Source organism: Podarcis vaucheri, assembly GCF_965113315.1.
Source record: "Podarcis vaucheri genome assembly, chromosome: 1".
Taxonomy (NCBI): Eukaryota; Metazoa; Chordata; class Lepidosauria; order Squamata; family Lacertidae; genus Podarcis; species Podarcis vaucheri.
In genome coordinates this window covers 43,813,965-43,840,919 of record NC_138759.1, presented here as the reverse complement: position 1 = coordinate 43,840,919, position 26,955 = coordinate 43,813,965, and the positions used below count along the sequence as shown (strand labels likewise).

Sequence of the window (26,955 nt, the reverse complement as noted above, 5' to 3'; positions counted from 1 at the left end):
GTGTGTTTTCGCCCCTCAGGAACCTTGAATGGAAAAGGAACCTCGACAGGAAAAGAAACCACAAAAGAACCTACAAAAGAACCTACAGGTATTTCTAATCCTGTTCCTGTTGAATGGCAACATTCAAGTTCAAATTACTGTAATTTCTGTCCTGATTTTGCAGGGACAGCCAATATGGCACCCTCCATATGTTGTTGAGACTCCAACTTCCATCAGCCCTAGCCAGCATAGCCGATAGCAAGGTATGATGGGAGTTGCAGTCCTGTAGCACCTAGAAGGCAACATGTTGGCTAGCCTTGTGCTACTGTAACTGTGCTGGAAGTGAACTCAATACAAAATGTGAGGTAAGTCAATCACAGGCCCTGATCACAGGCCCTGATTCACCTTTCACCATATTCTTTTCATATCCTGCACAGAACTGATAGCAGCTTCTGGACATAGCCACAGAATCCTGCAAAGCACATCCCAACAGCATATTTTCATTTTCTGGGATTACCTGGACCTTAAAAATAAGGTGTTGGAATGATTTAACTGACACACTTTAACAATCCAACCAGTTTTCTTCACAGGAATCATGTAATCTTATACAGTTGTTTTTAATGAAAATAATAAAACTGCAGGTTTATTGTTGCATAAAAGTAGTTAGAACTACAGATTCATACTTTATTATTTCATAAAATGTATACACCGTTTAATTGTAAAATACCTCAAAGTGGTTTACAAAAATAAAACAATTGAATTGTCCATCACTTTTTTATCTGCATATTTTTAAGGGGTGGAAGAACACACACGCACACACATTTTAAGTAGTTAGATGTGTGCTGGAGGGCATCTAAAACATAAGAATAAACAGAAGGTTTCTAAGGCTAAGCAGAAGGTTCATAAAATTATGGAACAATGCTGCAAAGGTAGGTAGTGACTTTGTTATGGCCAGCCACTTTTTAAAAAGTTGTGGTTAAATGAGTGCTCCTGCACTGAAGACAGAAAATAGGAGAGCTTACAGTGTCCATAAGATTCTACAGCAATATTTACACTTTCCAAAAAATAAATAAATTGAACTTCACACAGAGACACACATTTTAAAAATTTCAAAAAATGTTGTGGGTTGCAATCTATGCAAGAGGGGGGAATCATTAACCCTGTACTCTGCCTTGCATATCTGGAGGGTCCTGTGTCTTAGGAATGGCTTTCCAGAGGGCATGACAGACTCAGTGGAAAGGGGGCCAGGTAAGCCCTGTAAGACATTGTAAGACAATGTGGACTCCAGTGTCACAAACAATACCCAACAAGGGCCTCTGACATTTGCAGAGTCGCATCTGCACAGAACTCTTTCGTGGAGGCAAGTGTTACATTTTCCCAGGGATAAAATATTGTGGTTTGTGTGCTGAGATGCTGTGGTATATGTGCAATCGTAGGATCACCTTGAGAGGAGATGGGGTATACGCTGGCATGTCCAACCAGTAGATCGCATCTACCAGTAGATCCCCGGCTGATCCTGGTAGACCCTTAGCAATTGTGGGATTAAATAAAAGTTTACCAAAAGTTAAAAAATAAAAGCTGAAGAACTCTGGGCAATCCTACCCTTAAAAAGCTCAACAACTCTGGGCTCAACAACTCACCCCAATCCATCCACCCCACGCATGCTCCTCCTCCCTCCAATGACAATGGGTAGATCACTGCCAGTTTTTTTATACTGGGAGTAGATCATGGTCTCTTCGGAGTTGGACGTGCCTGGAATATAGCAAAGAAAGGTCCTTCAAGTGGACAGTGAAAATGAGTGGCAATTTAGCATCTCATTTAAGCAGATGCATCTCTTTTTCCTGCTGTGTTTCAGAGCTGCAAACGGCGAGCTTTGAGGAGCTGCAGCAGATGAAGAATTTTGGGAAACTGTTGAAGAAGCAAGAGAAAGACCTGAAGGAGGTGGAACGGAAGACAGTCAAGCGCAAGGAAGAGCTGTTGCAGAAATATGCCGTCCTTTTCATGGAGCTGGGCACGCAAGCTGGCAAAAAGAAAATGCCATGCCCACCTAAAACCCAGAAAAAGAAAAGGTAGAAATTGGATCATGAGCAGAAAAGGCTGTGGGATCCTTCTTGGCCATCGGAAGACTTGCTTTTAACTGTAACTTTATTTAATACATTTCTTTCATAATGTATGTATCTTGGCATAAAAGGAATTTGTTCCACTACTGAGACATTATAGGACTTTAGGCTTCTCCAGAGGAGAGAGATTTAGGTATGTGCATTAGAGAGAGAGATTTAGGTGTGTGTTACTGATTTGTGTGTTGATACTGTGTTAATCTCAGTGCTAGAAAAGAGTGTGAGGAGAAGCCCCTGGCAGGTGGCAGGAACAGTGTACTACTATTCTCAGTGGTATAGATACCTGCCACACAAATACACAATGAAACAGAAGGGGAATGCCACAATGACAAGGAAGGAAGCAAAGGCGCAATTCAAAGCACTGAAGAAAATCCAATCACGGATGTGTCTCATGTAATTATTTAATCACAAAGCTCAGAGATCCCAATGTATTTTAAGGAAATGCCTCTTCACAAAGGGAAACAAATAAAAGGGCATTTCTTACACAACAGCTGCAATAAACAGCTGTTACATAAACAGAGAATTACAATACCACAGTTTTGCTATGTAGCCACTTTCTAAATATGACAGCTGCAGGGTATAAAGGAAGCAAAATCAAGGATTAATGATGGCTCCACCGTTCACCTTCCTGCTTAAAGAGCAAGTTATTTATATTATTTATTTATAGGATTTATATACTGCCTTTTTGTGATGGCACCCATGGCAGTTTACAGTTCTGCTACTGTCCCACCCACTCACCATCACAGAGAAGCATAGACTATTCCTGCACTGCAGGGGGTTGGATTAGAAGATCGTCAGGGACTATTCCAACTCTACAATCCTATGATTATGGAATTCTATAATCAATTCTACAATTCCATAATCACTGCAGAGTTGGAAGTGGCCGCAAGGATCTTCTAGTCCAGGCATAGGCAAACTCCGGCCCTCCAGATGTTTGGGACTACAATTCCCATCATCCCTAGCTAGCAGGACCAGTGGTCAGGGATGATGGGAATTGTAGTCCCAAACATCTGGAGGGCCGGAGTTTGCCTATGCCTGATCTAGTCCAATCCCCTGCGATGCAGGAATCTTCTACCCCATTGTGGGGGCTCAAACCCATGATCCTGAGATTAAGAGTCTCATGCTCATAAAAATAAAACACAAACAATTCCCTCTCCTCTCCCAGCCTTTAATCTTCCTTTTCATGGGGCAGGTGATGTTCACTGGTCCTGAAAGGAGACAGTCTGACTGGCAAAGGCCTAATGGTTTCCCTGCCTGCCTCTCTTCTTTCTCACATGGCAGAATAAGGCCCATAATCTATAGCTGTTATAGAACATAATGGCAATATGATGCCATGCAGGGATCTCATGAAAAATGGCTCCTTGGTGGTACAGCAGTGAATTGGTCACAATATTAGCCAAATTGTGAGAATTGTTCCTCTTTGTCTGAAGTTGCAGGAAGTGGGCTGTGGATGACAGCAGCTCAGGAAGGAACGCCGGTGAGATGGCAGAGAGTCCTCCTGACAACAGAGTCTTGGAGCTGAAGGAGAAGCTGGAGAAAGAGCTAATGCAGCTAGGAGAAGAGCAGTATGATGCAATTCGGAAGAAGAAAGAGCTCCATGCCACAGAGGTACAGATAGAAGATTTATTACCCTTTCCTTACTTAACATTTGCTTGCAGTAGTTACAGGTCATCCTACAACAGAGTTCTCAGCGCAGCCCACAATAGAAGATGAAACCATTTAAAATCTAATCGCAATAAAAGCAGCAATATAAATATAATACAGCATAAAAACATAAGTCACATAGAGTAAGCACAGATTAAAGACAGATTAAAATGCCTGGGAAAATAAAAAGATCTTTACCTCACACTGAAATGGCACCAAAATATGCCCCATGTGCGCCTTTTTGAGGAGGGCATCCCATAGTGGCAATGCCACCACTGAAAAGGACCTAGTGCACATCATTTGGTTAGGGGCACTCAGAGGAAGATCTTTGAGGATCTCAAGGCATGAAGTCAGTGATCCCAAGTGCTACTGCCTGAACACAACTCAGATCATTTGGTTGCAACTGAGTAGTGTCAGACAAATAAATCTGTTCACAAGAAAACGTTCAGCGCAGGAATGGCAGGTAAGGGTGAGGGAAAACCATGTTTTCCACTTGCTTGTTCTGTAGATTTTAATATAAGAGAGCAGCAGCATCTCATCCTCACTGCTATGGTTGTCTGATGTTCAAGTCTATGTGTCACAGAAAGTGTCAAATATACTCCAAACTAGCTGTTATAGACCTCATGGGGGGTCCCTATTTTATGGCTGAATACAGGTTGGAGCCAGATTTATCGTAGGAACTCTGCTCATGGGCTGTTCCTGCTGCAGGAAGGCTACAATTTTGCCGATTCCTCCTTCTCCCTGCAGCACCCTTAAGGCCTGTTCCAGCTTGTCCAGGGCTCTTCCAGGACAATGAAAAAGGTGGCACAACGGGCTGCAAACAGAAGTAGGAACTTGCAAAAATTGCCTCTTTCTCCCTTCCTCCAGCAAGAGGAAGGATAAAAGGCCCTCCCACAAATGGAGGAGCAACTTGCAGTTTTAGAAAGAAAAGAAAAAGAGTAAAATTAAATTCTGACATTCTACCCTGTGTTTTAATCTTTGGACAGCAAATTTCTAAAATAATTGAGCTTGCAAGAGAAAAGCAAGCATCTGAGCTAAAGGCACTAAAGGAATCCTGGGAAAGGTAGGTAACAAAATAATGTAAGTTTTTTCCAGCGTTTTCATCTACTAATTTTGCATGGCTTAATTTTCGCTTGTGTTTTCCCTGTTCAGACTGGACTGCAGCTGATAGGAAGGGTGCCATTATTTTGAAACGGCTCAGTGCATGCAGTCCTGGTTGGTGCTAGTCTAGTTCATCTGTCGTTTGGCTGGGGAAGAAATAGACGGGGTGGTCAGAAGGGATTTGCATGATGTAACCTGCACACAATACCTATGCATTTTCTCTCATTCCACTGGGATCATTTACCTCCGGCAAGGAACATTTTCAGGCCTGTAAACAAAGAGCATTATGTGGTGCTTCCTTTACTAACCTGTGCTCTATGACTGAAATGATTGAAGACATTAGGTAGACAAGAAGACAACAATTTACAGAGATAAAAATGTGTTATTGCTGAAATCGATCAACTCTAGGTGATATCTTCCTCTACAGTGACACTAAAGAAATGAAAAAGAAACTAGAGGTGAAAAGACTGGAAAAAATTCAGACCATGGCTAAGAACACAACTGACAAGAGCGCCCAGGAAAGGTACTGTGGCAGACTGATTGGCCTCTTTGCAGTTTGTATCTGCTGAACTCTTTCACAGGGCTGGGCATTAGCTAGAAATAGAGATGGACAAATCTGTCAATTTTGACCCTCTAAGTCATGGGTCAGCAACCTTTTTCAGCTGTGGGCCCGTCCACCATCCCTCAGACCATGTGGTGGGCCAGGCTATATTTGGGGGGAGGGTGAACAAATTCCTATGCCCCACAAATAACCCAGAGATGCATTTTAAATAAAAGGACACATTCTATTCAGGTAAAAACATGCTGATTCCCGGACCGTCCGCAGGCCAGGTGATTGGGCTGCATCCGGCCCCCGGGCCTTAGGTTCCCTACCCCTAGTTTTCCTTTTTCCAGTCTTAATTGTAGTTCTCCACATTTCTGCAGCAAATTGCAATTTATTTTTTTAATCCTCTTGAAAATTCACCAGTATTTTAGTGCAAATTTATCCTAATAAACACATTTTGACTCATGCATGCCTTTTTGCAAGCAAATCCCAGTAATGTAATGCATTTTAATATTATTTTCACTAATATGTGCATTTTAATGCACCTTTTCCCCCTAATATTTTTGTATATGGCTTGGATAGAGAACTGCTATTGCAAAATTTGGGAAAGTGCACATTTTGAAGGATGGTCATATTTCAGATTGCATATTGGTTCTAGAAGTGTGAATGAGGTAGTTAAAACAAAACAGAATTTCTTCTCCATGCCTAGCTAGAAACAATTTTTTACTTGCAAAGAGCCTAAAACTTAAAAACAGTGTGAGAATTCTGGTATCCTGCTAAACCAATGATGGCTAACCTTTTTTGACCCAAGGGCCACATTCATCCTTGAGCAACCCTCTAGGGGCCACATATCAGCCATGAGTATGACCCACATACTCTCCCACACAGACTTGCTCATCCTCAGTTGCTCTGTGCTTATCACACATACTTCACATACCCTCTCAGCAATCCTGAAAGACAGTGATTGGCCTAAGGTCCCAAGTTAGTTTCAAGGCTGTGGGAGAATTTGAACCTAACCCTCCCTGGTCCTTGTCAGACACTCGTAGGTACTGCCCAGCACATTCTCAGGTTACTACAACCCAATTCATTTGTGGAGGTTTCCTTAACTGACACACATTGCTATCATCATCACTACAGGGAAATCCTATAAATCTATCACTTTAGTACAGTTCTTTACAACACAATGCCTTTTGCTGGCAAATCATGTACCTTTAACACCCTGTCATTTTAATTCTTAACTGGGCATCTGTGATAAACCTCTCAGTCATGACTAACTGAAGCGTTTCCCTGCTGAAGGTTATCATTATCAAAGTGTGTTGATAGGGTGGTTTTTTCCCTACAGACTGAAGAGAGAAATCAACAACGCACACATTCAGGAAGTGGTACAGATGGTCAAACAGGTAAGGCTGTCACAAAAACTAGCTGGATAAGGCCTCTGGCAAATCTTAGTCCAATTGTACAACACAAAAGTACACCCTCGGGATCATTTCACTCAGCTTAGCTTAGGCCCGAACCATTTATTGGAGGACCTGCACCTTTACCATCCCACTGGAACTCTGAAATCTCCTGCTGTGTCTGCCCTCTAGGTCAGGAAGGTGGGTGGCCACAAAGGAGAGAGGTCCTTCACACAATGACAGTATTAACTAGTTCTTTTTTCTTTTATAGTCCTTGGTTGCAAGCTGCTTTGGATAGCCATTTGCCCAGAAAAGTGGCATTTAATATTTAAACATTTTAAAAAAATAAATAGCTATGCTTTAGTTGCTAAGAAATCCTGAGTGTGAACTCCTGCTTTGTCAGCTTAACACATTGCTGAAGGACCACGGGGATTCATCAGGGTGTTTCTAGGGGGCGGCCCAGGGGCCTGTGCTCTAAGTCGTCGTCTTCTTCTTTGCTGGGTCCCAGAATTCTTGCCGCTGAATCACATTTTACTGGGCACACTGCAAAATGCAGAGCTAGTGTGAAATCCCCCCCACTCACTAACTTAATTTGCCCAGAGGCAGTCTATACCGTTATGCAAACTTGTGCCATGAGCCTATGCCCCAAGTACCTAGCAATAACATTTGCCGCTTTTATACTATCTGAAGAAGTGTGCATGCAAACAAAAGCTTATACCTAGAACAAACTTAGTTGGTCTCTAAGGTGCTACTGGACTATTTTTTTTTATTTCGCTTTTATACTGTTGGTTTGAAGATGATGGCTTTTAAAATACTTTCTTTCCCTGCTTCAAGATGAATGAAAAACAGGCTAGGGACCAAGAAGTACTGGAGAAAAAGCAGGCAGCCTGCCTAGAAGCAATCAAGGAAAAGGAAAACCAGGTAAGAGGATGGGAGAATCAAAGGTCTAGAATAGACCCCAGAGATTTACTCCAACCCCCGGCTCTAAGAAGTGTCCAGCAGAGAAAGCCAACAATTCTTTTGAAGGCCTAGTTTTGCTATGGAATGGTTGAGATGAAATGGGTGGTTGACACTATCGCTCCTGAGCATCCTCTCCAGCTTTGTGGCACCCAAGTGGCTGCTTGGCATTCTGGGGAGCTTCAGGCAATGAAGCAAGTCAGACAAAGACTAGAAGGCAAGTGGTGCAAACCTCACTCCGAAGCCAGCTGGGCACTGACTAGTGCACATAATCACGCAGAAAGGAAACAGCAAACAAATTACCCAGAGTTGGGAGTACCAAGGGGACCATTTGGACTGGGAATGTGGTGTTGGTCAGGGGTCAACAGCACAGCACTCACATACACCAGTGTGCTTGATCGTACTTGCTGTGGTACCTGCTGAAGGTCTCAGAAAATAGCTCAGCAAAATGCACAAAGGACTGTTTGTTGTCCCTGCCCAGCTCCTGTTTGCAATGGTTAAGCCTCTCCTACTTTGAACCTACCCCATCCAACATCCTTGCATTTCAGTGGATGCCAGGACTCGATACTCACTCTCCTGTGCAGAGCTTCTCTTTGTGAGTTCACTAGTGGCGGACGTTATACCACAACCCCATGGCAGCCATTTTGTGCTTGTCCACACCACAATAACAGCAGCCATTTTGTAACTGTCACCCACAATACTTTCCCAGTATTCCATATGTGCTCACTGGTTCAAAACGGATGCTGACCTCTTGTGTAGGGTAAAGTGAGCCCACGTAATTCCAAAATCCCGGTTCCTACCCCCTTCTCCAAAGCTATTGGCTTCCAAGGTGCCTTGCATGAGAGAACTGACATAAGGTGGGGGGGTGTACAAAGTAATCCCTCCCAATCCAAATATGGTCAGCTACTTTTCATAAAAAATGATCCTAATAGCTCCCCATCACAAAAGTGAGCATGCCTAATTTGGCCTTTAACAACCGAGGCTTTGTAAAACAAAGGCTTTTCACCCAGCAGCACCATGTAAAATCCCACAAACAAGCAGCTACTTGGCTTCTTCTGAGCATTTGAGCAACATGTGTGTCTCATGTACTGATCTCTCTCTCCGTACAGCTGCAGCAGGAGGCATTCGCAGAGTACGAAGGCAAAGTGAAAGCTCTCGGCACAGAAGTGCAAGTTTTAGTGAAGAACTGTGTGAAAGCTGATGCAGCAAAGAAAGAGGACCTATATGCTGCCAGTGAAGGAGGCCAGGGGCTGAAACAACAGCTACAAGAAAACAACCTGATACCTGTTGCTGAAAGATGTGAAACTCAGATGGCTGAGAATACGGCAGAGGATGAGGAATCTAGCGAAATACTAGTGAGCAGGCTGTGAGTCTCTCACCTGACCCTGTTCTTAAGGCATAGGTTTTTTTAATGACTCATTTTGTTCCAGACGTTACAGTTCCATAGAACTTAATGGGCTGTCTCTTGTCGCACTTCCATCAGCTCATTGAATCTTTGATTACTGTGATCTGGTAACCCAGATTAGTTTGCGTCTACACTGGAGTTTCTATCTTTCAGGATCTGTAGTGACAATAGGTAAAGGTAAAGGTACCCCTGCCCGTACGGGCCAGTCGTGTCCGACTCTAGGGTTGTGCGCCCATCTCACTTAAGAGGCCGGGGGCCAGCGCTGTCCAGAGACACTTCCGGGTCATGTGGCCATTGTAGTGACAGTACAGGATAGAAATAAACTGTTATGTATTGAAGTTCTCACCCTGGCCACCAGGGGTATTGTGTATATAGTTTTCACTCAGGTCCACATAAGTTAATTTAGGTGGGAAACCCTGGGCTGTTGTTGTTACAATGTTGACAGCCTATAAAAGCAGGCTGGCTGAGCTGTTTGCTGTTCAGTTCAGTTCCAGCTTACTTATAAAGAACTACTTGGAGAAATCTCTGTGTCATCTGCTATGTCCACCCACTACTTAATGTAAACTTTTTTTAAAAAAAACCAAAACCTGTAGTCAGAGTACAAAAAGAGCCCTGAAGGATCAGAATAAATGTCCAGTTAATTTAGCATCCCATATCCCACAGCAGTTCAACGGGTTTTCCTGGCAGGGCATGAAGGCAATGGCTCTCTCGTAGAGGTGAGATTTTTCCTCTTCCAGGGCACGGTTGCCTACCCTACCTACATCAAAGTCCAAGGGTTTATGACTGGTTTAATGAAAAAAGTGTCTTCTTTGCAGGTAATAGTATGGTCAAAAACGAGGCCTGAAATAATTCTAGCTACCAGAGCACTCACAGATCAATTGCTATACAGTGGTACCTCGGGTTACATACACTTCAGGTTACAGACTCTGCTACCCCAGAAATATTACCTCAGGTTAAGAACTTTGCTTCAGGATGAGAACAGAAATCGTGCTCCAGCAGTGCGGCGGCAGCAGCAGCAGGAGGCCCCATTAGCTAAAGTGGTGCTTCAGGTTAAGAACAGTTTCAGGTTAAGTACGGACCTCGGGAACGAATTAAGTACTTAACCTGAAGTACCACTGTAATCACTAAATCACTTTTTATGCACACTTTACCCCAGGATATGTATTTTTATGCACATTACTTAGTAAAAACTGCACTGCAAAATTCAGATAAGTGTAAATTTTGACAGATGACTGCATTTTGCTTCACACATTTTAGAAAGTTTCTGCCCTTCAGATATTTGAAGCTAGCTATACTATTTGAAGAACATCACGACTACTGAACACCTAAGAGCTTTGCATTACTGCCTTGTCTTTCCTTCACACTGCACCAAGCAGTTGGTCAGCAATTTCTAGCTGTTTATTTTTTGTCCAACAAATGAGATACATTCATATTAGCTCGCTAGCCAATCCCTTTCCTTTGTTGGCACCACGCCCTGTGTAATTCCTAAAATCTGTTGTTCAAAGGGCTGTTAACAGCTTCCAGAAAACAGTGCACTGTTTTCACTTGACAAATAATCTGTACCTCCATAGGGCATTACAGTGCTATGAAATTAAATACCATGTTAATTAATCTAGGGATGCTTGGACCGCATGCATGTCACCAGAGGGAGACCAGTTTCACCCAAAGGGACCCACAATAACAATTGCAACTGGAAGAATAATAATCACAACTTCAGGGAGTGGCTTTGGGTTCTGCTTCGCTGCTGGGCTCATCAATGGCATTGCATTCTTAAAAGAGCACCCCACTTTATGACCAAGTTCCGATCAATATCAAAGCACTTGTCAACATTCTCTGCATTGTAAACAGCTGAATGAGTGCTGCTACTGGAATAATATTTAGCCCAGATTAATTTAAATGCAAGAGCTAACCACAAGACACTATGGGTGGCATTTTATTTAGAGTAGATCCATTGGAATAAATTGACCTGACTTACTGATTGACCCCATTTATATTCTTCAAGAAGCTCCTCCCCCCCCCTCCAAATTAATCTCCACAACAACCCTGTGAGGTCACTCAGTGGCCTTCAAAGCTAAGTGAAGGTTTGAACCCTGGTCTCTCAGGTCCTAGGGTCTGACTCTCTAACGACTACACTTATTCATTCATTTCAGGGGATCTACCATTGAGTAAATCTTACTTGAATGTATTGCAGGGGGTTGGACTAGATTACCCTCGTGGGTCCTATGATTCTAAGACACCCAATATTTTGTCTGTGCAAGTGCATATGCTCAGTGTATTCATATTGTATCCTAATTTGCAAATGCACAGAGCACTCTCACCTGCCTGGATTGGAGAGGATTCATGGTGCAGCAACCACTGCATCCATAGCCCTGCTGCCCCCTAGGGGCCAGGGTGGATGACAACTAGTTCATTCTTAATTATACCAGCTTCAAGGCTGGTCAATGGGTTTTTTGCCAGGGGTGGGGGGTGGCTGTTCTTCAGATCAACAACCTCCCCCAACATGCTTTGCTCTGGGCTCCACCACAAGCACAGCTTTCTGCTGCTGCAGCAGGAAGGGTCCCAGTGGTGGCTGGCTAGGTGAGGGACCCACAGCACCCTATTGTCCTCCTCTTCCATCCTCCCAGTGACCACAAGATTGTTCCCTAATAGGCCAACTCTATAGGCAGGAGAAATATGCAAACAGATCTTTATCTACTTTTCTCTCCCCCCCCCCCACCTTCATAGACAGACAGAAAGGTCGCTGTAGATTGTTTTGCAGCCAGCAGGCTGGAAAGGAGCAGAAGGCACCTCACCTGATTGCTGGCTTATTAACTTCCTTGTAATTAGTTACATGACACTTTCTCCAAGAGCTTTACAAACACCAGTAAGGAGCCAGAAGCAGAAGCCTTAAGCAGAAGCTATTGCTGCGAGGAGACTTTTCAAGCAGTGCGGAGAGTCAGGCAACCAAAACGTCAAAAGCAAGTGCCCAGAAAAATACACACTGCAGCGTTAGAAACTCATATATATAAGCTAGGCACCAAATGGCTCCTTAAACCAGGGTTACAGTCGCCAAAACGGAATGTCATTTGGGGGCCAGTCAGATCAAAAGTCGTATTTTTCAATACACCCTTAGGTTTGTGAAATTTGTTCCGATTGTGCGGATAAAATATAATGGATAGAATTCTACAGGATGTGTTACTAGTGTGTGAAAACAATATACAAGGATCCCCAGGCATGCATCTCCAGATGGTGGAAACATCAGGCGCCATCCTTGGTGCCCGGGCAGCCTCACTTGGTCCCAAGTGGCTTATAGGCACCTGATACCTGGCCAATTTTGAATGCTGACCCACCAGAATTGATGCTGACACTGTTCTCATGCTCCAGACACTCACAGTACAATCCTTTACATGCCTGCTGAGTTCAGTGTGGTTTACTCCCAGTGTATAGAACTGAAGCCTGAAAGTCTCCAAAGCATAGCCTTAATAAGAATGGCTAGAACACTATTTTTAAAATGTTTTCATCCCTGGTATGTTGGTCCAAGTCACAGGACCCTGCCAGGTGCTGCTCAGCATGTGGGCTCCACCAATTCACCCTAAAAGGTCCTGCATCTGACGCTAGTGGTGACCTCTGGCTTTTAGCACCCTACCACAAGCGCCCCTTTGCATCTGACTGCAGTCATGTGCTGAAAGCTGGTGGGCGCAGAGCTAAGAATTCACCAACAGGCACTGCACACCTGCCATGAGCATCCGGCTGCTGGAGCTGGTTCTTGACACAGGGAAAAGCTGTCTGGCAGCAGCGGCACAACAGCTGTTTGCTGGTGGGATGATGTTGCTTGGCCCTTAGAAACAATGATTAAAGAGGAAAATGCAGCACCTGACATACAGGGGCTCCCACTGAGTTGGTAGATTACTATGCATTTGGAGGTTCCTGCAGAATCTAGCAGGGGACAGAGAACAAGGGAAAACCCCAGTTCTCCTTTAAAATTAAAAAACAGTTTCTAGACCTCGTGGGTAAGTTTGCCATTGGCAACTTGGCTGGCAGTAAGAGCACGGGGCTCTGATGTTCAGAGGTGGGTCCTCTATGCACTGCCTGACTCAAGCTGCAAACTCATGCCAGCAGCTGGTGTTGCCTGGCCATGCTCCCCAACACCCATGACATCTTGCTTCCTGACATGTTGTGATTTTTGTGCACTTTCTGCAAGCCAGATAATTGACAGATAGATTCAATTTATGCTGAATTCATCACAAAAATAAAACTACACTACTACTTGCAAAACAGCCTGAATTTCTGCCTTAACCTAAGGCAGGGGTAGCCAATGTGATACCCTTCCATGCTGGTGGACTACAACTCCTGTCATCCCTGACCATTGGCCTGTCAGGAGCTCGTCCTACACTTGAGTAGCACCCTTTCAGAGACACATGCCCAACTGGCATGTTCTCTCCCTCCTGGTCTTTCATTTGGGAGCTTCAAAAGATTTCTTCAGCCTGAATATCACTGCGACCAATGCCAACAGACACCGGCACACTTAGGGATGTGCAGAGTGCTCACAGTTTGCGTAACAGACCTCAGCAACTCAGCATTTTGGTTAATCTACTTTATTTACATATAAACACACACGGAGCACTGCAACATGGCTCCCTCTTCCTAGCATCAGTCAGCAAAAGGAATGAACAAAGGAAATAGTCCCACTTCATGGAACACAGTAACACAAACATCCTGTCTCCATCACTTCCCACTCTGTGGAGTCAAAACATACACCGTCATGCGACAGACAACAATCCCATGACTGCAGTCACGGAGCAGGAATTCTAACATGGCCATGCTGGCTGGGGCTGATGGGAGTTGTATTCCAGAAACTCCAGATGCTCATGGATCTGCCTCACAACAGTGCAAAGCTGGCTATACAACACTTGGGAGCCACCATCAGAACTGGGCTCCTCTTCACCTGCCAGAATGGGTGGGCCAAGAGAGTGGTTTTTCACTTAATCTCTTGTAGAGAGATTTATGCCTTAATTCTTTTTATATATGAAATTGTTTACATGTTAAATTGCTTCAATTAATTTCATAGGAAGCCATTCATAAATAGAAATAAATAATCAGGCTGCAAAACCTGAATGCTGCAGAAGCAGAATTTTTGGGAGGGCAGCATAGAGATGAAATGAATGCAACTCTGTGCTGGTTCCTCTATGCTTGCTGCATTTCACAACACACAGCAGAAGGTGTGCACAGCCTCCCCTGTGAACCACTGACTTTGAGGTCATATGAAAGGATATGAAAATTTCACCTAGGATGGTGCATTTGCTGCAGGCATCCAGGAGCCCCGGCAGGAGGAAGTGAGTACAAGGCAGAAAGTGCAATTGTGGACCACTTTGGATTGTGGATAAACCCCTTCTTGCACTGATCCCAGTATTGTTACTAACCATCTGCCCTGCAGGAAAGTCGAGAGCAAAAGACCTGCAGGAGGTGCGTGGGCTACAGGGACTGAATGTACTGCATAGACACACATCTAATCCTCTGACAAGCTCAGGAACAAAGGGTGAATTCACACATGCACAGTTGACGGCTGTAACTTTACAGCCACCCAGAACGTCTTCACATCACCTTAACAAAACACTGGTCAAAAGGCACAGTTCAGACCTTCTTCACCCGTGGTAAGAACTACCAAATGATGTGCAGATAGATTCTGTCCATGGAACCACACACTATCAATGATATCGCCTTGAGCCCTGAAAAAGTTCAGGCATAAGGATCCCCCAAGTCATCTTCCAGGGGGCTGGACTTGATTACCCTTTGGTCACCTTCCAACTGAAATAATTTTATTTTATTTTCACGTCTTCCTCCCTCCCTGGAGGATTTCACAACTCGGAGAACACCATGCGTGTCTTGTTTCAAGAAAAAATACCGTAATTTCCCGCACATCTATAGGACAAATACCGTTCCAGTGTTCTTCGGTTTTTAGACTGTTGCCACACTCAGCCAATCCTGGCCAACTGAGATGTGGACCTGCCACCTTGAACCAGTCACACGTCACACCATTGACAGCACACTAATAACAAGGGCAGCGCATCTAGCGCACGACATTGCCCTGCCTTATTCGAGGTGGGCGGGGAGGAGCTGGAGGGGCTCCGCGAACCCTCGACGACCCAGCCCCGCCGCCCGCCACCCCAGCGCGCAAACGGGAGAGCGGAGGTGCCTCGGTGGCTCTCTCTCTCCTGACACTCCAAGGCGGCGATCGCCATGGCGACTTGAGGCGAGGTTATAAAGCGGCTCCGGGGAGCCGGCGCCTCGAGTCGCCGTCGGGCCATGAGCCGCGCGGGGTACGAGCAGCAAGCCATGCTGCGGCCGCGGGACCTGGGCCCGGGGGCGTCGACGCGCACCTTCCTGGAGGCCATGAGCGCGGGCCGCCTGCACCTGGCGCGCTTCGTGCTGGACGCCGTGGACGGCACCATCGTGGACTGCCGAGCCGACCGCGGGCGCACGCCGCTCATGCACGCCGTGGCGCTCAAGGACCCCGCGTGGCGAGTGGCCTTCGCCCGGCTGCTGCTGGAGCGCCGCGCCGCCGTCGACCTGCGCGACGACGCCGGGCGGAGCGCGCTGAGCCTGGCCTGCGAGCGGGGCTACCTGGACGTCACCAAGCTGCTGGTCCAGTACGGCGCCGACCCGGACGCGGCCGACTCGCGAGGCTGGAACCCGCTCATGTACGCCGCCTGGCAGGGCCGCGCGCCCGTCGTCGAGTGGCTGCTGCGCTCCTTCCGACGCCTCGGCCTCTGCCTCGAGCGCGCCGACCGCGCTGGCCGCACCGCGCTGCAGCTGGCCGCCAGCGAGGGCCACGGGCGCTGCGTGCGGGCGCTGCGGGCCTCCGGAGCCTTGATCCTCGAGCTGCCCGAGCCGGCGGCGGCGTCCCCCGGCGACGGCCCGACGACCCCTCGGTCGCCTCGCGGGGACGGCGGCGCCCACAGGCGGGAGCAGGACGACGACGACGACGAGGAGGAGGAGCGGGGCCCAGACGCCGCCGCAGCGCAATCCGGCTCCGAGGCGGGGAGAGGGGGCGCCTCGCTGCGAGGCCGCCCGCTGATCCGCAGGGCCACGGCGCCCGACTGCCAGAGCCTGCTCGGCTACTAGGCGGCGAGGGCGGGAAGCGCGCGCTGCTCCCGGCTCCTGCTGCGCGTCCCCTCGGCGCCGCCAGCTCCCGCTGCGCCTCGCAGGCGTTGCTTCTGCCCGCGGATCCAGAGTGTTCCGACGTGCCGGCCGCTTCGTCAGTGACCATTTGGACCATTGCATCGTTGCCCGCGGGCGGATTCGGAGCGCCTCCGCACATCCCGAGGCTCCCGATTTGAACAGCACCCGGGAAGCGCAGGTGTTAGATTTTATTTAGTTGAAACAAGTAGCAATGTGCACTGTAATAAGGTGCGATGAATTGTTATTTACTTCTTTCTCTTGTCAAGAATGTTCTAGAATGATTGGGCGTAAGGGTCTCGTCGATTTCAGCAAGAGGGTCGAAATGTACTTCCTTTAAAATCAACCTAAAAGCACAAAATGTCATTGTCACCTACACATTCATCAGTTTCCGTTGTTGCCAGAGCTATCTTTGCCCCTCTCAAGAATTTATGTACCGTTTTGGGGCAAAATGTGCAGGTGGAAAATCTCAGGAGCCTCATCCATGGATGGCAAAGTACCATTTTGTCAAACCCTAATATCTTACAGCTATGAAAAAAAAATATTGGTAACCTATCGCTGTACAGTATACAGAGAACAGTCAAGTAAAACTAACGGTGAACCTGGCTAAAAGTGCTGAAAGGTCAGTTCAGGGCACCACAGCAAAATAAAAATTTTGCATTTTCTGAGTATGCTTCTTTCTGTAATGGGTGAAATGGATCAGTGGTCATTTTGGTAAAGAACAAGAGTGTCTATATGATGTCCAGATTGCTACATTTTCATGGCAGTTTCTGTAAGGGCTTCTGAAGATTTTGCACCATGTCTGATTCTTAGGAGATGTTTTCTTGTCCACTTATATCTGTGTGGATTTCTTTATCTAAATGGAATTGCACTCCTGTACATTGTCTTTGAATCCAGCAAACAAGCCTTAATAATATAGAAATTTATTTGTAACTAGATGCCACATTTGCCTGAAATGATTTCAGTGGGGTGTGTTGGGATGTTTGTGGCCTTTCACTTTTTGCGGCATTTTTTGTTCAAGTTTTATTTATTTAGTGACATTGCATGAACTCTGAAAGTAACAGGGAAGGACAAACAAGGTGTGAAGTGGGAGTTGTGTGATCAGATCAGCTGTTATTTAGCCACAGAGGGGGGAAATGATAAGGGCTCATGTTGTCCCTGTCTCCCCAGCCCCCTTCTGTGACTAAGGTAAAGGGAAGGTAAAGTTAAGGGAAGGTAAAGGACTCCTGGGCAGTTAAGTCCAGTCAACGGCAACTATGGGGTTGCGGCGCTAATCTCACTTTCCGGCCAAGGGAGCCAGTGTTTGTCCACAGACAGCTTTCCGGGTCATGCGGCCAGCATGACTAAACCGCTTCTGGCTCAACGGGACACCGTGACGGAAGTCAGAGCGCATGGAATGCCGTTTACCTTCCTGCTGCAGACCTATTTGTCCACTTGCGCTGGCATGCTTTTGAACTGCGAGGTTGGCAGAAGCAGAGACAGAGCAACAGGAGCTCACTCCATTGCGGGGATTTGAACCTCCAACCTTCTAATCGGCAAGCCCAAAGAGGCTCAGTAATTTAGACCACATCGCCACCTGCATCCCAGTTTCAACTGGATGAGTTATTGGAACACGTTGTTGGTGTTATTGCTTTATTTACATATTTAATTTTTTGTTAGTTAATAGTATATTATTTATTAGGTGGTGGTTAATGTATTTAGATATTTATTTGCTGTTGTTATACCTTCCCTGGTATAACAACCCCAATCCAAATTCTGTTTCTTTGGGCAGCTTTTAACAAAAGAGAATTACATTGGGGAATCCATTCCTGGATTTCTCAGGCCCACTGAATTCAACAGTACTCATTTCTGGTTAGACATGGTTTAGCATTGCAGCCTTACTGTCTGGCAGCAGCTCTCCTGGACTCTCAGGGAGGGGTCTGTCTGCTACATCACTTGCTACCTGGTTTTGCTTGTTTGTTTTTTGAGATTTCAGATTTAAACGGGGATTGATTTGTTATTGTCAAAACTTTAAAAAAAACACATGGGGTGGTTAAGTTTTTGAAGATAGGAGGGCAGTTCACTTGAAAAGCACATACTAACTTGGAAAATTATTAGCAAGTTTAGATAATAGTGCATGATCATTTTCTTTCATTTTCCTTTCCTTTGTAAATTGTAGTAATACGGTTTTCCACTTCAGAAATAGAGTTGAAGCTGCATTGGTGTCCATCTGATGAGTCTGCACCTGATCCCCATCTATGAATTTCTTAGAGCCAGGATTCTAGGAGTTGCATTTTAGTAGCATCGACTGCACAATTCAGAAACACATTGTAAAGCTTTGATCCAGGCCATTAAAAGGGACACTGACTGCAAAATGCAGTGTGTAGCAATAACACAATGTCAGTTCCATACCCACTGTCTAACATACTGGTTTCATTTACTGGCAGATGCTCTCACTTGTATGCATTCAGTGTTGAACTTCCAGTGTCTATGAAAACCTTGACTTGTTCCTTTTGTTTCTCTTTTTTAAAAGCACATTGTGTTTACAGCAGGATGGACTCAGAATTTTCTTCTTTCAAATGTTGGTTTGTTCTGGTAAAGGGTTATGTAGCTTATCAAGCTGACCTTCTACAGAATGCAATAAAACTAGTTTCTTGCTAATTGTATGGCTCTTTCTTTCTAAGGAATCCATTGCTGGGTAAACATTTCCCCCTGTCTACTTTCGTGGATTAATATTCCACAGCCTTTAAATGTGTTGTAGGAAGAGGGGGTTATTGTTTTGTTTTGGTTATAACTATTTATTTTGTGCTTTTATCCTGTATATTTATCTTGTGAACTGCTCTGAGGTCTTCAGATAAAGGGAAATATATAAATTTAATAAATAAAATAAATAATACAATCAGATTATGTGTCCTCAGAAATGACACCCCCTCCCTTTTAGGAATTCAGTAGCAGAGTAACCTCCATATTCATTTTGGGATTACTTTTTGTTTTCATCAGTCACAAGTATGGAGGAAGGATCTTTCCATTTCACTTCTCTCTGTTCCATACTTTTCCAATCTTAAATTCAGGTTATCCACATTTCTGCAACGATTTGTGATTTTTTTTCTTCAGCATTTTCGTGCAAATTTCTCCTAATAAACATACTGTATTTTGGTCTGCACTTTTGACTAAGGTGCACATTTCTGCAAGCAATTTTTCCTAAGACGCATTTATGTTATTTTTCAGCACACTCATTTTTGTGCACTTGTGTACAGATTGTTTAATTGGAGAACTGTATTGCAAAATTTGGATAGGCGCAAATTTCAAAGGATGGCTGTGTTCTGGTCTTCATACCGTTTCAGAAAGTGCAAATTTGGCTCTAAAAGCTAGGTGAATTGAATGTCTCCCCCACCCCTAGTCACAAGCCTTTTTTATTTTCAGAAGATGGTGCCCATTGTCTGCTACTTGGGTTGGATTTTATAGTTTAAATTCAAACTTTTATGTTTCTGCACAAATGATTTATAGGCACATTCTAGTAAGGTAGTTCTGTGACGAAGGCCCCTGAAAACAAAGGAGTTCCACTGATTTACATGGTGTTTGTCATGAAATGCTTTTGCTAGGTTGTGCTCTGTGTTTTTTCTGTGTTTGTGCAGCCAGAGAAGCTTCTTGGCATCTGACACATCTTCAGAAGAATAAGAGAACATTGAGTTACAGAAACTTGTATTTTGTGGTTGTTAACTGCTGGCAGGTGGGGTGGGGATTTTCCGTTAAAAAAAAGCTGCATGCTCTTTTTAAAGTAGTGCTGCTTCTATGTATTGTTCCAATTAAAAACAAACAACTAGATCTTCGGGATCTATAATGGAGTGAGGCATCTGCAGAACCTATATTCCCTTGCCTCCAGAGTACAACAATAGGATCATACCTCGCTCCAGGGGGCCCTTTTTTGAAGATCCCTGTCCTTTCAAATGGCAGGGCTGCACCTGTGCCTCATTGCTGCCATCCACTTCCATAATAAAGCACTATTGGCCAAATGGACTTCACACACCCCTCACTGCCTTGTTGGCCATTTTGGCCTGAAACCACATGGAACTCATTTGGGCCACTGACTTGTCTGTCAAGTTTATAGGCCTGAAACTTTTCTGTGGCAGGTTTTTGAGTTAGGAACTCTGTGGAGCACTTTGGAATAAGGATAAACGCGTTTTTCAAAAACATTTCAACATTGCAATGGGTTTATGAATAATCAAAATTGTGTTTTAATTTAAAACAACAAATGCAAACAACTCACAGAAAGAAGAAATATTTGTTTCAGATAATTAAGTTAAAAAGAAGGAAGGAAGAAACCTGGGAGTTTTTTGCACAGGATTCCTGGAACATACAGACATATTTTACAACAAGCTCTCCCCACAATATTTCAAGTTTTTTGTTGTTGCTGTTTTTACACGTTTTCATATGTTTACCACTTGGTGGATTGTGTAAGGGCAGATTCTGAGGCAGTAGAAGTGACACCTGACCCCCTCCAAGCTAGCCCTCCCCACTTTCCATAACTCCTGCCCAAATGTATCACAAAACTGAATTCCAGTTATGTTACAACTATGCTCCACACAGTAACACACATAATACAACCTAAACTAATCGGTGCCAACTGATCTGGACATTACACAGATAAGACTTAACCATATAAAATTTCTGCATCAACCTTAGATAAGAATATTAGAAGTGGTCCACCTACATCCAGGAGATTATAGAACCGTGAGCACACATTTAAACTCTGTTCCATGCATTTCCCCTATTCTCAACAACATAGGAGGTAGGCAGAGAGTCTTAACATTCTCACTGGCAAAACAAACATTGTTCAGTGGAATGGGAGAGCTTCAACGTTTTATTGACCTTGCTACAGAATTCAGAGCTGGTGAAAAACACCACCCAGCAGCTGCCTCAAGGCCGTATCCTTGGTCAAGTCCAGTGTACTTAGAGGGGCCTTGATATAAGCAAACTGAAGTTCTTATCGGGACAACCGTTGTGCTGCCTTCTACTTCCAGTCTTCGCTGGAGAAGGCACTACGTTTACATGCCATGGAGTTTCAAGCATCAGGTTCCAGCATCTCTGGAGAAATGTCTGCCATGAAGCGCTGCTTGCCAGCTGGTGTAAGATTGTGAAATGACAGACCATTCTTAAGGTTTGAAAAGCCACAGGCCCCATATTAGTCCCGACTGTAGAAAGAAAGAAAGTCCTGGAAAAATGATTTGAAAGGAAACAAGGTAGAAGAGTCTTTTGCAACAGGATCAAGTAGCCCATACATGAGATGAGATGATTGGTTTAGGGAAGCCCATTGCCAAGCTTATGCCATCCAGATGATTTGGACTCCATCTCTCATCAGCCCCAAGTATCACAATCCAAATCATCTAAAGGGCACCAAGTTGGAGAAGCCTGTTTTCAGGTTAAAGTAAGGACATCTACCTTCAAATGTGTTTTAAAGAACAAATACCATCCTGCGAGAGGAATGTTGTTCCAGTGCAGTCAGTAGATGAAGTCTCTGGAGGTTTGCAGGTATGTACAAATCAAGTGGCGAGAATCTTCCTACAAACACCAAACATACTCCTGAAATAGGAACTATCCCAGAAGCTTCACAATATATATATATTAAGACTTGTAGGAGTCCAGCTTTTGATTGTCTTCAGCAGTGAAAAAGAGAAAAAGGTAAACATTGAAAAGCAGCTCAAGATGGTGAAAATTCCCTCTCGCATTCTCGGAAAGGGCGCTGACAAGTTCCAAGCCGTGTTTGCAGGGCCAGGCTGCCCTTGATCTGGTAATTCCAAGAGAAAGACTGCATTCGAACACTATGATATACTAGGTGCTTCTTAAGTTTGGGGTCAGCAGGTGGAGGTCCGTTTCCTATACCGCTGAATAAGGGGCACCAGGCACTCTGGAAGTCCCGTCTGAAGCAAAAAGGGGTGATCAAGGAGTTCCTGGGCTGTTGCTCGCTCTAACGGGTCTCGTGTTAACATCCGTTCCAAGAAGTCTCTTAAAACTGGAGACGTCTGTGAAAACAGAACAATTCAGATAAGCCCTTTCAGGGCAGGAGGGTGGATGAAGGGCAGTATACACATTTCATAAATAACCAGTAGTAGTACTTAAGGACATATTTAAATATACAGACTCTGCAAATGATGCTTGTGTGGAAAATGTCCTCCCCTATGTTGTTTCAGGTGATCGTGCTACTTGACTAAAATGCGATTGATAACATGATCTAAGCAAAAAGTGGAACCAATGGGCTCAGGAAGTATTTTACTAACTAGCAGCCTTGGTCAGGTCCAGCGTTTGATTTAAGATGCAGCGGTGTTCACAAACCTTTTATTGTGAGAGGCATTTCTTGTACCAGCCACTAGATGCCAGCACCAGCCTATAGAACCAAAAGCTGAAATCAATACTAACTTCTTGATTCTGAGTCTGAACAAATCTCAAGTACAGTGGTACCTCTGGTTACATACTTAATTCGCTCCGGAGGTCTGTTCTTAACCTGAAACTCTTCTTAACATGAAGGACCACTTTAGCTAATGGGGCCTCCCGCTGCCACTGCACCGCCGCTGCACGATTTCTGTTCTCATCCTGAAGCAAAGTTCTTAACCCGAGGTACTATTTCTGGGTTAGCGGAGTCTGTAACTTGAAGCGTATGTAACCTGAAGCGTATGTAACCCGAGGTACCACTGTAGTCAGTATAAAAGGTGGGATACATAGACACAAAGGCTGCAACTATCATAAAGCAACAGCCCAATTGTACTTGGGTTCTATGGCCCAATTTTCAGGGAGCAGGAGCTGCCCTTAAATGTTCTCCACGGCAGTTTCAAATATCACAAGATCCTTCAACATGGAAAGAACTTCCACACAGGGGGGAAATAGGGCAAATCCACGTATATTACCTTGCATGCCAATAACATGTGCCTTTGTTTCACTGTGCAGATCTGCTACATAAGACGTATGTGAGATTATCATAAGCAACCACCTGTACTGGTTTTTTCATGCCTTTCCACCTACAACCAGATTCTATGAAGTACCTGGCTGTGACATTTCTTACAAACTGACTGACCTTATGAGAATTCTTTATTTTGGGAGGAGGGCTGTCACGGAGCCTCTTCATTGCTTGGACTGGAGAATCGCTGAAATAAGGGGGTTCTCCATCCACCATCTCGATCACCATGATTCCCAAAGACCAGATGTCTACCTGCAGAAGCAAAATATTGCATCAGTACAGATGGCCTGTAGAAAGATACCCCATGGTCCTCTGGCATTTACAGAACTTCTTACCTGTGAAGCAGACTAGCAAAGAGGTGCTGGGGGCCTTATATCAGCAAAGAACCTGAAAGGCTGAATCAGGAGTGGGAAAACTGTGGCTGCCCAGATGTTGTTGGACTCCAACACCCATCATACTTGACTACTGGGTAGCCTGGCTGGAGCTGATGGGAGTTGGAGTCCAAAAACAACTGGTTCCCCCCCTGTGATATCTTAAAGGACTCATCCAACCTCCAAATTATAGCACAGAAGCATTGCTTCACAATGTTCCTCTTAGGACTGTCATTACCTTTCCTCTTTGCTTTTACACACAAATACACACTCATCCAAAACTTCCAAGTTCTGCTAAAGAATAATAATAATAATAAGTAATCATATTTTGTTAAATAGGAAAGTTGCCTACTTCCATGTTTTATTCTGGTTTTGTGGGCTTGACTTTGCTACTTTTAGACTTCCAAAGCTGTGAGAGCAGTTTTATATTCATGCTAACCTTTCACTGGGGTGGAGAGGTAAGTGCTGCTGGAATTAACGCAAAAGCAACACAATCCAGATTCTTGCATCCTACCATCAAGCACGGTTCCCATCGTGGTGGGCCACACACTTCCCAAGTAACGTAGCAGAGAGCAGGAAACACTGAGGCATGCTAGGTCAGATACACCTATGTATGTCAAGGCATTGGTTTCAGAAGGCATCGTAAACCAGGTTTAAACGGCTATGTCCTGCTCATTTGCTGCCTCTTTTGCAGTCCAGGAATGATAGTTACCTCTGTGGTGTATGGAGACCTTGAAATAACTTCCGGAGCCATCCAGTACGGTGTCCCCACTAAGGACTTCCTTTTGGGGACGTCCTTACTGATTTGAGCACAGAAGCCAAAGTCGGAGAGTTTCACCTATCCCAAAGAAGCAAAACGTTACCCTAAAGTTACCAGGAAAATAAAATGGGGCAAAGGGGCAAATAAAGCAGGTTGTAGGAAAACCTGGAGGCAGCCTGGGTCCAGGGATGCCAACTTGAATGTTGGGGTGGGATGGGGACAGGTGAGCCACACCCCACATAATCACAAGGCACAGCACATGCACACCATTTGAATAGCAATGCCCATCAACTCGGGGGGAGGGCAACCCCCTAAAATATTTTATTGGGAGGGCCAAAAGGACCTCATTCCCTAGGACAGGCATCCCCAACCTGTGGCCCTCCAGATGTTTTGGCCTACAACTCCCATGATCCCTAGCTAGCAGGACCAATGGTCAGGGATGATGGGAATTGTAGTCCAAAACATCTGGAGGGCCACAGGTTGGGGATGCCTGTCCTAGGAGTTGGTTCCTATGCCTGGGTTGCAGGAGTAGGAGGTGGAAAGGGGGCAAAAAGTGAACATATGAAACTACAGTCAAACCTCGGTTGTCAAACGTAATCCATTCCGGAAACCTGTTCAGCTTCTGAAATGTTCAACAACCAAGGCGCGGCTTCTGATTGGTTGCAAGAGCTTATTATACTCAAACGGAAGCTGTGTCAGATGTTCGACTTCCAAAAAACGTTTTCAAGCATTTACTTCTGGGTTTTCAGAGTTTGGGAACTGAAACGGAGCCATTTGGGAACCAAGGTTTGACAAACCCTTGGCTAGCCTAGTGCTGTCTATGCTGAACAGCAAAACATTATCCAAGTCTTCAGACAAAAGCAGGAGTAGCCAACTTTGTGCCCTCCAGATGTTGTGGACTAAAAACCCCATCAACTCCAAGCAGCATGTTGATGATGATGATGATGATGATGATGATAATAATAATAATAATTTATTTCTACCCCAGCCACCCTGGGCGGCTTTCAAGAGAACATTAAAAACAGAATAAAACTTCAAACATTAAAAACTTCCCTAAACAGGGCTGCCAGGGATCATGGGAGTTGTAGCCCAAGATGTCTGGAGCTTCATCACATTGGCTGCCCCTGGGCAAAGGTCTTGCCCAAACTGCTGCCTGAGGACCATAGTAGACAAGACATCATCTATGAGATTAAAAAGACCCCCAGGCAATTGCTAAAGGTCAAGTGTGGGCATGAGAGGCCTGATCCAATTGGGACCCCGCCGCAGAGGGAATGGGGCTTCAACCTTTGGCCTGACCCCTCCTGCTGGGGTTCAAATCTGGACTGGGCCCTCTGCTGCCTGCTATTTTCTTGGCATGGGGGGAGCCCCCACTTGCTCCAATGGGAGGTGTGCGCCCCACGCCATGCAGGTACAGAAGGCCCAATCTGGACTGGGAACACAGGGAGGCGAAGAGTTAAAGTCCCCTAATCCCACCACAAACACTGGGTTCTTGATCTGGATGCCTCCCAAAGGCGCTTGCAATTTACTTTTTAAAGCCATTTGCAATTGCTAATTCATGTGGAATGGATGTCCACCGTGGGCCTGAAATCTTAAACTACGGAATGAATGTGTGACTTCCAGTGCACAAAACTTGCTATGGCACAGGGGAGTTGGAGAGAGAGCTTTGCAAAGCGTTGTCAGGGAAGAGAAAGAAGAGCCCAAACTGCGAAGGAATTCTTACCCTTCCATCAAGGGTCAGGAGAATGGAGTCACTCTTAATGTCTCTGTGAATCACACCTTCAGAATGCAGGTAAGCCAATGCCTGCAGGACTGACTCACACACTGTAGCAATTTGCTCTTCATTCAGCCTGAAACAAGAAGCAAAAATAAAAAAATCGGAAGTCATTTTCTTTCATAGAGCAGAAGCAATTAAATATCCAATTATGTCTGATGGCATGAGATTTAAGTGAACTTCCTGCTCCGTCCAGAGTATCGGAGCTTGTAATGGAATGGTGGTAGCCACAACCATTGATTTAGAAAAGGATTAGACAAATCTATGAAGTGCGGGGCCTGCAGTGACTGGAATAGCTATGTGGAAGTTTCATATACAAAAGACGCTTGCAGAATTCCAGAATTTTGTGGGAAGGATTCATAGAATCATAGAATTGAAGAGTTGGAAGGGACTCTGAGGATCATCTAGTCCAGGGGTCAGCAACCTTTTTCAGTTGTGGGCCAGTCCGCTGTCCCTCAGACCATGTGGGTGGCCGGACTGTATTTTGAAAAAAAATATGAACGAATTCCTATGCCCCACAAATAACCAAGAGGTGCATTTTAAATAAAAGCACATGTTCTACTCATGTAAAAACAGGCTGATTCCTGGACCGTCTGCAGGCCGGATTGAGAAGGTGATTGGGCCAAATCCGGCCCCCGGGCCTTAAGGCTGCCTACCGCTGATCTAGTGCAACCCCCTAATATGCAGGAATATGCAGCTGTTCCATACAGGGATCAAACCTGCAACCTTGGCATTATCAGCACCACGCTCTAACCAACAGAGCGATCCATAATTAAAGCGAATTAAAGTGCTCTGTGGCTCTAGCACAACAAATGCACTGTAACAAAGA

General features: G+C 45.0%; 3 protein-coding genes across 13 annotated transcripts in view; 2 read left to right on the top strand and 1 right to left on the bottom strand.

The window, feature by feature from the left end:
* Positions 1-9,663, top strand: part of PLCB2 (phospholipase C beta 2) — a 52,476-nt gene extending 42,813 nt beyond the window's left edge. For both annotated transcript variants that reach the window (XM_082239408.1, XM_082239409.1), the window contains 8 exons: positions 20-88; positions 1,835-2,048; positions 3,527-3,704; positions 4,727-4,803; positions 5,269-5,364; positions 6,728-6,785; positions 7,614-7,700; positions 8,846-9,663. In XM_082239408.1, coding sequence (XP_082095534.1) covers positions 20-88; positions 1,835-2,048; positions 3,527-3,704; positions 4,727-4,803; positions 5,269-5,364; positions 6,728-6,785; positions 7,614-7,700; positions 8,846-9,106 — 1,040 coding nt within the window. In that variant the 3' untranslated portion in view covers positions 9,107-9,663. The remainder of the gene's footprint in view (positions 1-19; positions 89-1,834; positions 2,049-3,526; positions 3,705-4,726; positions 4,804-5,268; positions 5,365-6,727; positions 6,786-7,613; positions 7,701-8,845) is intronic.
* A 2,260-nt stretch (positions 9,664-11,923) lies between these two features.
* ANKRD63 (ankyrin repeat domain 63) lies at positions 11,924-18,936 on the top strand. The gene has a single exon (XM_082231408.1). It carries the CDS (start codon positions 15,424-15,426, stop codon positions 16,240-16,242), a length of 819 nt encoding a protein of 272 aa, XP_082087534.1. The 5' UTR covers positions 11,924-15,423; the 3' UTR covers positions 16,243-18,936.
* Positions 18,937-20,486: 1,550 nt separating this feature from the next.
* Positions 20,487-26,955, bottom strand: part of LOC309541799 (serine/threonine-protein kinase PAK 6-like) — a 49,886-nt gene continuing 43,417 nt past the window's right edge. For all 10 annotated transcript variants that reach the window (XM_082239946.1, XM_082239945.1, XM_082239951.1 and 7 more), the window contains 4 exons: positions 26,076-26,202; positions 24,308-24,433; positions 23,342-23,476; positions 20,487-22,295 (listed from right to left, as the gene is read on the bottom strand). In XM_082239946.1, the coding sequence (XP_082096072.1) occupies positions 22,128-22,295; positions 23,342-23,476; positions 24,308-24,433; positions 26,076-26,202 (556 nt within the window). In that variant the 3' untranslated portion in view covers positions 20,487-22,127. The remainder of the gene's footprint in view (positions 22,296-23,341; positions 23,477-24,307; positions 24,434-26,075; positions 26,203-26,955) is intronic.

Coding starts and splice junctions, on each gene's coding strand:
- ANKRD63 (XM_082231408.1), top strand. CDS start 15,424: ATGAGCCGCGCGGGGTACGAGCAGCAAGCCATGCTGCGGCCGCGGGAC.